The 11,199-nt window shown below is 49.5% G+C and overlaps 3 protein-coding genes across 3 annotated transcripts; 1 reads left to right on the plus strand and 2 right to left on the minus strand.

Annotated features, from left to right (window-relative positions):
- Positions 1 to 3,582, minus strand: AKAW2_60261A (uncharacterized protein; the record flags this gene model as incomplete). Its single annotated transcript, XM_041692367.1, has 5 exons — positions 1 to 105; positions 161 to 892; positions 1,244 to 1,302; positions 1,353 to 3,350; positions 3,444 to 3,582. 5 exons carry the CDS (start codon positions 3,580 to 3,582, stop codon positions 1 to 3), a joined length of 3,033 nt encoding a protein of 1,010 aa, XP_041545759.1.
- Positions 3,583 to 4,742: 1,160 nt separating this feature from the next.
- AKAW2_60262S (uncharacterized protein) lies at positions 4,743 to 7,166 on the plus strand (the record flags this gene model as incomplete). Its single annotated transcript, XM_041692369.1, has 2 exons — positions 4,743 to 5,167; positions 5,234 to 7,166. 2 exons carry the CDS (start codon positions 4,743 to 4,745, stop codon positions 7,164 to 7,166), a joined length of 2,358 nt encoding a protein of 785 aa, XP_041545760.1.
- A 289-nt stretch (positions 7,167 to 7,455) lies between these two features.
- Positions 7,456 to 9,941, minus strand: AKAW2_60263A (uncharacterized protein; the record flags this gene model as incomplete). The annotated part of the gene is made up of 2 exons (XM_041692370.1): positions 7,456 to 9,377; positions 9,461 to 9,941. 2 exons carry the CDS (start codon positions 9,939 to 9,941, stop codon positions 7,456 to 7,458), a joined length of 2,403 nt encoding a protein of 800 aa, XP_041545761.1.
- Between the last annotated feature and the right edge of the window lie 1,258 nt (positions 9,942 to 11,199).

Below are 11,199 nucleotides of genomic sequence, written 5' to 3' on the forward strand. Positions count from 1 at the left end.
CTAGTTTTTCAATCGCCGATCATCGCCATCCCGGTCCTCCAGTGCTTTGGCAATAAGCCCGACCCGGTCGGCCATCAGAATATTGATGCCAGCATCAACTTGAAGCTACGTAGGCGGAGTCAGTATATTTCAGACTTACTCCCCGGGTTATATCGCTCACCTGGGCATTTTCGGGGATATTATTGAGTGGTCCATACGAGCCACACACGAGCCCCGACCGCTGGACGTATCCGATCAGCCGAGGGCATATGATCAAAGTCTCGGAGGCCAGAACAATTCCATTGAGGCCCCACTGCTGGGCAAATCCCACTGCAGCTTGCAGGCTACCGGCTCGCTTCTCTCTGTCTGTGACTGGGGGTTTTCCGGCGTTGGTGATGTACATGACTGGATAGGTTTGCTGTTTGAATGCCAAGAGAATGCAGATCTCGGGGGTGAATGAGGACAGGATTATGTTTCTGCTGTTCCCCAGGGTGAATACTTTCTCGAGGATTTTATCCACGAATATGTTGATTTCGATCGCTACTGGGGCTACTCCTGCTTCGGTGGCTTCGTGGATTCGGGGGTACTCTAAATCATTGTCAGCAATGTTCTCTGAGATGAGATACGGAGACGACTCACTGATCTCGACGTTGAAACCAAGGTTCTCCGGTAGCTGAGTCAGTAGCTCTTCGATGGTTGCAAACGAATCCTGGATAACGTGGCCTCGGGTGTTGGGCTTGAAACCTTTGCTCATGTAGTCTACTGTGTGTCTCATCCTCTCTTGCATTTGTTGCGCTCCTTGCTCGTAGCCCCTGGTAAGAGACCTGGAGCGTGAATTCTTATGGTGGTGCCTGCTTCCCATGATGGATGTTGGATGGCCCATTGGGGATTGTATCTTGCTCGCATGCAGGAACTAGAAAGTTAGATCAATTTTAAGTAGTGCGTAGAAGTAATACTGCTAACCTGGTCTAAAGTCACATCATGCACTGGGACGTCAGTCCCAGACTCGCTCAAGGAAAAGTCGTGATATGCAACAGGTACAAGGTCCCTGGTCAATTGAGCATCTGGAGTACTTTAGCACATGATGTACATAATAAGAAAAAGATAGACAGCAAATGACATACCAAACTATAACACGTTAGACCAGTAACTTAGAATACGGAAGTTCAACATTACCTCGACAAAAGAAGCTCCCAGACTGGCAGCTGATAGAAATGACTGGGAAAAATGAGCATATAGTCTAGTTAGATAAACTGACACTCACCTCGACTGTGTTCTCTCCCAACTGTAAATAGTCATGCCCGGCGACATTTTGTCCAAAGCCTGTACATTGTCAGCGGCGACCGCAGATACACCTCAGCATGTATGCTTACCTCGATGTCCTACGAGACAAAAGTCATCATGACGGAGAAAGCATTCTCTCATAGAGGGGATGTTGGGATGCTGAAATGGCTTGATTATAAGAAATGTGAAGGTCACCGTAGCTATAACCTGGAATGACCCCCTCTCGAGAATGGGAATACTTCTCTCGCGCACCAGACTTTCCCGGTTCTCACCAAAGGAATTGAGATTGTCTATCAGCAGCGCTGTACCACCACCAAGCAACTCTGCTTGGCCGTCATGACCATCGCCTAAATCGAGGAGTTCTAGGCGCAGTTCTGCCTCGCCCGTGGTTGGAAGCTCGAAGATGAATGATTCGTTAGCTGTGTCACCAAGAAAGGACATGTTAATTTGACGGGCAGAGTCATTCCCAGGAGAAGAAACTTTCAGTGCAAGGTCATTGCCAGTGGCTTTCGTTTTCAGTGATGGTGTCCGAAATTCAAATGGGTTCACCTGCTTTCCATCCTGCAAGCTGCCAAGGTAAACCACCAGTTGCGGCCGTTGATGTAGAGCCTTGACATTGTCATCCTGCTGCGCCAATGATGCAGCAGTTAGCACATCGGTACCGGACTCCCACTTGGATGGTCCTGTCATCCCCTTCGCCAAAGCAAGATGTCCCCGAAAAGCGGCATGCTCCTGTGCTACCCAACCGCGGTGGTCCTTGATGTCCCGGTCGGCTCCATGCTCAAGAAGCACAGCGACGACACTCTGGTGACCTTCGACACAGGCGACAACTAGTGGGGTCCAACCGTAGATTGGCTCCACCGAGTTGAGCTCAGAGACGCATACGGTTTCTAACAGTTTTTTGACGCGATCCGCCCTTCCGGTACGCGCGGCGACATGCAGTGGGCTGGCCCCTTCACAGTTCCTGGGCGTCCGACAAAAGCGAGCGCATGCCTGAGAGATGACCGCCATCAGATCATCATAATCGTAGTGCAACGCAGTAAGTAGCGTTCGACTGAACAATGGTGCTATTCCGTCGTCCTTATCGGATGCGTGCAGGACTTTTTCCAAGTAAACCAGAACAGATGAAACGGCGTCTCGATGGTTGCCAACAACCGCATACTCAAAAGGTGAACAGTCTTGTTTGTCAGTATGCATAATCAGGCACCATTGGGAAGCCTTGTTCCAGCTTTTAGCGACATTGAATATTGCCACGCACTCCCACAAAAGACCGTATGAAGCAGCATAGTGCAGAGGGAAGCGCCCGAGAGTATCTTCCGAGAGCAGAACCTCCTCTGATCTGGTCCCTAGCTCCCCAATTACCTGGCAGAGCAGATCCCGGATCTTACAAAAGAGTATACACGAATACGGCGCCGATAGTTGCATCTTCCGGAAACCCAGAACCGTGAACAAGCGATTCAATAATGCAGCCTGAATGGGAATATCGTATTGAGGCAGCACATCAAACAGTAAAGTGTAGACAGTATTTGGTCGCAGTTCATATACCGCTAGCTCCAGCAGATGGGAGAGAAATGGTTTCGCTGATGATTTGCTCTGCTGTAAGGACTTATCTACCATAGAAACCACGATTGAAGGTTGATCCTGCCGTAGTGCCTCATAAAGTGGGGATTGTGGGTAGAGCGGCCTGCTGCTGGGATCTGAAAGTGCCTCCTGTAGATGAGCAATCCATAATCCAAGGTTTCGAGCCAGAGCTTTCCTCGATGGATTCTGTTCCTTGAATTTGTCCAGATCATTTCGTCCAGCAGATCGGTTTTTCTCCGTACCCAGATATTTGTCAATCTTTGTGTGGATACGAGAAACCGCTTCAACATCCAGCCATTGGTACCGCTGCAGTTGAGAAATTTCCTTAGTTAACCTAGAAAGCGATTGGCAAAGGATCTCAATGTCAAGCCGGGAGAGCTTGTCCGCCGTAGCTGTATCGAAATTGCAAAGGCTTATGCGGTAATGGCCCTGTATCTCTTCTGCTTGCTTTTGAAGATAGGTTTCTTGCTCTTTGCGAAACCGAAGATGACCTGCGATGCTCAAGTCTAGGCATGATTGCACATCTATTAACAGGTAAGACATGAATAGAGTTAAGACACGTAATCATCATAATTTTGAGTTTGTTTCAAGTAACGAACCTGAGAAGTCGGGACGAGTTTGCTCCTCTGTAGCTTTCTCAACAGCGATCTTCAGCAGTCTTTTGAGCCGATTGTATGGAACATGATGCTCCGCCCATTCTGGAACTTGATGGAGGTGAATATTTCGACCGAATCTCATGTTGCAAATTTAGGCGGAATCACCTAAGAATTGAAAGAGGGAGAGTAAGAAAAAGTTGCGATGTGTTGTACGGGAGTCTCACAACTGAGGGGCAGACCGAAGTAGGAGACAACAAACGGTTGTAAGAAAGGGGGCAACAAAGGAAAGAAAGTTAAAAGAAAATAAAGCAGCGATACTCTTGTAGGCCTAAGCCTTGTCCTACATGACCTCTCTTGGCTTTTCAAACCGCATCCTTCCTGGTGTTTTCGCGGATTTTTACGTAGCTTGCCTGATTGCTTCATAATGGTAGGTCAGTACCCTAACATCCTTTGCGTTAATTTGGCTTGATAATTTTGGAATGTTGGTAATATAACTTTCGGACGAAGCCGAGGAGGAACACGCACTTCATCCCCGTGGTCGTGGTATTCTCGGCACCAGATGGCATACAACATACAGAACAGTAGCTGTCAGAGAGACAGCACCGGGAAGAGTAACAGCACCGGGAAGAGTAGCTGACCATCGTGCTATTAACGGGATCAGCCGATAACCCGTAGTCGGGGTGAGGGCAGATGGGAGATCTTGACTGGAGTGGCCGTGGTAGCCAAGGCTCGTATACTGCTAGCCACTCTACGAGAATGGCGTGAATATCCGCGTTTGACTGAAGCTTAATCCGGAACAAACCTAGAAGTGGGAAGGCTACCCCAAATGAAAATACTGTAATCCATTTTCTGACCTTAATTTCTACCCCTGTGCTTTTCATAATGTGATCCGAAAGGATGGAGGACGATGATTGCTATCAGGACTGCTACAGCAGTCTGCCACCACAGCCTCTCAGTTGAGCAGAATCCACCAGAAAAAGCGCAGACTCTTGCTGCTCATAATAGAGATGCCGTAGCAACTCAAGCCCAGCTAGCGTTGGTGGTACAACTATGTTACTCAATATTACCCGACTGGAGTTGACGATTGGATTGTCAAGCGGCTGTGAGACCGGCCAACTTCGGATTCAAACCCAATCTGCTAGAGCGGGATCAATGAACTCCGCTACCAGTAAACATCAGATGAACGGTACTTTTGTTCTCTACCACTAGTGTCATGGGCTCCAATGTTAGACTGGTCTCCCGGAATTTTCTGCGGCCTCTGCTCACTCCGCTGGCGGCTCATCCTTCGGTCGGCTGCCAACCATGGATCCACTATCGATCAGTTCCAGCGTTATTGCGATCGCAACATTAGCCGCTCAAGTCTGTTCCAAGTTGTCGGAACTACGAGCCTTGTACAAGTGTCTGCCTGGTCGGCTGCACGCTGTCAACAATGAGGTTGCTGATCTGGAAGTAGTCCTCCTGGAAGTTGCCTTTGTGGTGAAAAAGCGGCAGACCTTTCTAGAGAAGGAACTATCCTCCATTCCCCACCTCTTGAAACAGGCACATACCAAGCTGAATGAGCTGAAGGCTATTGTTTGCAAACTCACTGCTGTCTGCCGTGCGGGACGAGTGCCCATATCTTTGGTTCTTTCCTGGCGGAAGGAGGAGCAGACCAAGTTGCAGGTGCTGCAAGATGATCTTCGAACAATCAAGAGCAGCTTAAATATCATGCTCGGGGCTTCAAACTCGTCAGTGTCCTCACATGGGATTGTCTTACATTGTGGGTTATCGCCGAAGCTGACCTCGAATTCTAGGCATGATATGATGAAAATCCGTCTGGAAATCGAGTCGTTTTCTACAATAACAGCACATTCAATGCAGCAGCAACAGGTTGCGTTGCAAAACCATTTTAGCGGCGCTCTTGTGGCAGTTAACGAGCGCATAGCACGGGTAGAAGAGATGCTTCGTGAGCAGGCCCTTCAAGTCAGTGAAAGCCAAACCGTCCAGGTGGGCTCGTCATACATTGCATCTCAACCTCGTCGAAGACTGCCAGGGATATCTAAACCCACCGTGCTAGCCGCTTCCCCGCGCTCGGAGGGTATCGGTGTGAGAGTCGCACCATTCATCGTTACCTGCGGACCAAAGTGCATTTGCGCATGCCATCGTGAGAAGAAGTCAGCGACTCCTGCATTCCTTGACCGAGTGGTTGGACGGCTTTTTGTCGGATACTCTGGAATTCCCGCCTTTAGTCCGAGATGTACTGTCGATACCTGCCAAAAGTTACGAGCAAGTCAAGTCAGCCTGGAGTACTGGTTCCCGATCGGCTTCTGGTCGTCCACAATTGTTAGAATGCAGGTGGGCTATCAGCCTAATGTTGGATCACTGTTGCAGTTGGATACGCTGAGACGAGTGCCGGACACCGCGCAGTGCGTGAACTTTGCTCTCAACGGGGATATTGAGGGCTTGAAATACCTCTTTACTCATGGCCTCGCCTCTCCGCGGGACGTCAGTACCACTCGAGGATACTCCGTCCTTCGATGGGCGCTGTACGGAAAACAATATGAGACTTGTGAGTTCCTTATTCATGCTGGCGCAGACCCAGATTACAGACCCATCGCCGCAAGCGACAATAGTCCGAAAAACAAAGCTTGCCATTTCCTTCTCGAAGGGGGGCTGCCAGACAATGCCGTCAAGGCTCTTCGCACGATAACAAAAGGCGGATACTTAGATGAGTTCATCGAGAACTCCAATTTTACCCAGACTCACAAGATTGTCCTAGGCCTATCCCTGAACAACCTGGAGGAGGAGATTATTCAACATCCTGAGGATATCAACGCTGTTGATGCAATGGGCCGGACTCCACTAGCTTGGGCAGCAGCAAGAGGGGACACTCGAGCGATCGTCACTCTGCTAAGTCAGGGAGCTGACCCCAATATCATGGATGTGCAACTCTCAGGCCCCTTATCAAATGCAGCGGCTCAAGGTCATACTGTCAGTGTTCGTCTTCTCCTAGAAGCTGGTGCATATCCCGATACCGCCAAATTCACCGGAGTGAAAAAAGGGAGCCCTCTCAACTGTGCCGCACGAAATTCTCGAAGTGTCGTCTTGCTCAAGAGTCTTTTAGACTTTGGAGCAGAGGTAGATGCCTCTGGGACAGATGGCAAAACTGCCCTCCTCCAAGCGGCACGTATCGACAATCCCAGTTTTGCTATGCTCTTGCTGGAATATGGAGCGGATATCAACGCCACTGCTGCCGATGACTCGACCCCTCTTACGACTGCAATTACCTATAACAGCCACAATGTCCTTCGACTGATCCTTGATCGTTGGCATGAGTACTCGTCTTGTCCCCGTCTCAAGGGACCGCATCTTTTGCAGATTGTCGCGCTGTATGCTGATTTGGAGACCATTAACATTCTCACGGGAACTGACCATTTCCGGGCGAAGTATGACAATCGATATACTCATGGGGATTTCTCTGATCACCTGCGCCAGCGGCCCGATTTCACAGAAAATTTGGCGGCTGCGTTCGATGAGCTGCTGACCATCATTAATCAGCGACCAGCTGTGGATGAGTCGCTGGACAGCCTGATGGAGGCTGGATTTTTCTCTTGTTTACCTTCCCGAGTCAACTCGCAACAGGAAGATATGCTCCAAGAGCCCGGCAGTCCTGCCAGCTCGGATAAGAGCTTTGCAGATGCATTGGAGTACCTGTCTATATCTTCAGATGGCCAGATGAAGGCATGATGGGAACTCTGTCAAGGATATCCTCCATCAAGGATATTCCTCCTTGATTATTGGTTCGTCGGTTACGTTGTAGTCTATCTGTTATACCTGAGAATCATGTATATTGGTAGAAGCTTCCGTCATCATATGGATCACACAAGGACATTAGTCATAGGTTGCTACTTTGGGGTTGTTGGAGCAAGCAGGTGCTTTTAAGGAACGGTTGAAACAGTTTTAGTTATAGAGGTCTTACATGATAATATATAGTCTACCCATTTCATCTCTAATTCCCGCAAAAGGGCTTCCATGATTACACCAGATAGATAGTCTGCGGCTCACAATCATCGAAGACCGGGGTGAGGCCAAAATCATAAAAATGTGCGTAGAAGCCAATCCGTTTGAACTGCAACCTCGTCTGATTCGGACACTTCAGCAGCACCAACCCAGCAGACTGGACCCCATCTTCGTACTGAACAGGCTCCGACCATACTTTCCCATCACCTCTCGATACGATCATCAGGTAGACTTCCTGTTCCTCAAGATAGCACCCTGCATGATCCAGGAATATAGTCTCACTATGACTCTCTTTAGTACCGTCGGCCACATGGACATATCGCAATTGAAACTTCTTATTTTCCTCCTCGGGATCACGGTTATTCAGTCCAGGGAAAGCCCGCAGCATGCCTTCTGGTAATGGCTGAAAGCGAGCCTCCATCCGGGCCGCTCTAATCTTCGCTCTGAGCTTCACATATCCCCGGTCCCCTTGGTCGACTGCCAGTTGCCCATAACCGTCTCCCGCGTACTGCGGGATTATATCGTGACCGAGAACCTCAATTTCCGGTCTCGGGTTATAGAGATTACTTGCAAGAAACTCAACCGCCCCATCATTGGCACACCACGACCATGTCGGTGCGCGATAATGTTCCGTTGGGATCATTGGCCGACGTTCTCTTTCCCCGAACCACCGATCCATCCCAGGACTCATCGCGTTACGGGTGGCCCAAAGAAGTCCGGAGGCCAGATCCTGGACCCATAATCCGACAAGGTACTCATCGTTCAAAGCCAAAGCATGAGTGCGCGCGATGCCGGCAACCGCTGGTAATTTGTCGCTTGGGACGGTGAGATCGCGACAGGTGTAGTCTTCCACGATTTTGTACCAGGCTTTGTATAATTCTACTTTGTCGGGACCTTCTGCGCCCGTCGAAGATGATGTTCCGCCGATCTCTAGCTTATCTAGTGACTTGTGACGTCGGGGCCGTTTTGCCAGCTCGACATCGCGCCCATAATCTTTTGGCGAGGGGCAGGTAAATAAACCTAGACCGAGCATATCAGTTACTCCGATGTAGAGTTTTCGTGGTGATAGGAGTCGTTCCTGTAGGGTCCATCCGCGAGTATTCCATACTGACGAGTCCAGTTCGTCTTCGGCCGCTAGGTATGGGTTCCAGAAAAGGTGATCCAGCTCGCCCGTGTAAGATGAGGGTTCGATGAAGAATGAGCCGTGAATTTCAGGGTGGTTGTCGATGGAGTATGTAATGGGAATCAGACATTTCAGACATTCAGAGTCACATACAGGTCGATCAAAGACTTTCTCAAGGGGCGTATCCGTGGCAGTCAAGTAAATTGTCAGGTATGATGACATGTAGATGCTGTGCATTTTGGTCGACTCCGAGGCCCAGTCGCGTCGGGACTGGTCCTGTTGGATCTCAAGAAGACCCTGCTCTTTGGTTCTTGTTTCTTTCTGGATGATGCAGAGGCTGTCAATCCACAAATAGGAAATGCCCAATACGCAGCATATGTCAACGACGTCTCTGAAACCCGGCGGCAGAGTCGCCGTGGGGTCATCTGCTGAGAATGGCGATAGTGGGATATCCTCGTAATGCGCTTGGAGGTTGCTGGGGGTTGTGACGAGGAACTCGTCGGAGCCCCAGCGGTAGCTGAGTGCAGCATACTTTGGGACGTTGGAGGCATCTTGACAGTTTGAACCATGACGATTCAGATCTTTGGTTTCCACTAAGCGTAGCTTTTTCCCTTCCTGGCCTTGGGTGATTTCGATAAGCCGGAGAGGCAACCTGGCGGCTATGGACTCCCCATGGTGGATAACGCTGGAGGCATGATTATGGTGCTGGTCGCATTCAGTCAAATGGTCTCGGATTGTCTTTGTGTTTTCAGTGGATAGCCTATCTTGATCGGGATGGGGATATGCGATGCCTAGATAGCGTGCAAGGGGGTCATCTAATCGCAGTTAGCATACAGACTATCCCAGTTTGAAGCCCGTATACTTCAGACCATGGCAAGGGATAATGACGATAACCTACCAGAATGTGCACATAGCTTGAAATAAATTAGACCATCAGGCCCAGTCATGTCGCCCGCATATCGATCCTGTCCTGGTCTGAGAAGATCCCATTCAATTATGATTGCGGCGAATTTACTTCTCTCATTGTCCGAGGCTCTGAATTCTGCCATCAGTGAAACCTTGACCACCTTGACTGTGGAGTATTTTTGATCATGCTCTTCTGGGGACCAGCTGCGCAGACGAATTTCGCTAATGCCATTCAGCAGCGATCTCCGGAGCGCTGGGCAGAATGAGCATCCTGCCTCGCCTGACGCCCTAAGAGCCGGTAACTCGGGGAGGTCATCACGACAGTCGAATTCGATAGGAATGGAATGTTGCCCGGCTGGGAATTGCAGGTGGGGTCTGCTGGTTTCTGATCCAACTTCAGTGAAGCCGTATCTCGCTAGGGACTCGGCGCTCAGGTATAGAAATCTGCATCTACTGCAAAGGGTGGATGGCATTTTCCATAGGAGGAAATCGACACCTGACTTGGTTCAAGAGGATTGATGTGATAAACATCATGAACGACGTTCGCTTTCTGCACCAGATGAGGAGAGGTGGGGTGAAACGATATTTAGTCTCCGAAGGACGATTTCGACAATGATCTACTCTTCAGGGAAGACACGTGGCGGGCGTGTGTGGCAGCAGATGGACTGATGCAGCTTGTCGCCTTCCATTCAACCTTGATGTATCTGAGGTCCGGCAAACAGACAGCCATGTGGAATTATCTTGTGTTGCGTGTGAAATAGACAGACATGTGCTATCGATTCACATGTGCATAAAGTGGCCGTGCATTGCACATATTAATAATTATAGTTATGCACGACACTTTATGCTATAATGTTTCAAATCGCCGAGTGACTGCGCCATTCTCATGCACTGTCCAACTACACCCGAACGTGGCAATTCCATTCCCAGCATATCTGCCAAGCCACTGTGGCAGAGATTATTGACTCTCGTGATAGTGGAATGGTGGGTGATAAGTTAGTGCCATAAATAGCACAATTGACGGAGAATTTCCTGTAGTCTACATAGTAGTGCTTACCTTGTTATCCCTGCTAGTAAGCATCCCGACCGGGCTTGCAGAACAGAGTTTGCTTTCACTTTGACAAAAGCCTAAACACGACCTACGCCTCTAAGAGCCCCCCTCCCTATCTGTGCTCTATTTCTTCGGAAATGGTCGGAATTCACTATACTAAATACTAATGGACCACTTAGTCGAATGGGACTCCGGAACGCTGGATCTGCCTGAGCAACGATCGGCAAAAATCTTCTCGAGCCTACGAAAAAGATGCCAAAAGGAGCCTGGCACGTGAGTAATCGAAGCCCAAAACGAACCTTGCGAGTCGACTAATGTAGATTACCATTGGTTAAGCTCCACTAAATCGGTGGGCCCAGAGAGGCTTAGCCAGGAAAAAGCATGTTTAGCTTCTTCTCGATAGGGTCTGTCTGCCTGGCCGGACCCCGATCCATGCCCAGTCAACCCGACAATCAACGGAACTCAGGGGACCTCTCGAGGGGTTCAGCCCTACTAGGCCCATTGTTCACCCACTTGACTTGCAACTCATTAGCAATGATCTTTGGATTTTGCCAGTGGTCTCATGTACCCCTTATTTTGCCGGCCCCCGATTAGCGGCGCCCGGCTTGATCCTAAACTGGGATCCACGTATGCACCGGTGTCAAAGATTCCTCCTAGTCGCTGATGTATTAATTTAAACA

The sequence above is a fragment of the Aspergillus luchuensis genome, chromosome 6, assembly GCF_016861625.1.
Source record: "Aspergillus luchuensis IFO 4308 DNA, chromosome 6, nearly complete sequence".
In the NCBI taxonomy this organism is placed as follows: domain Eukaryota; kingdom Fungi; phylum Ascomycota; class Eurotiomycetes; order Eurotiales; family Aspergillaceae; genus Aspergillus; species Aspergillus luchuensis.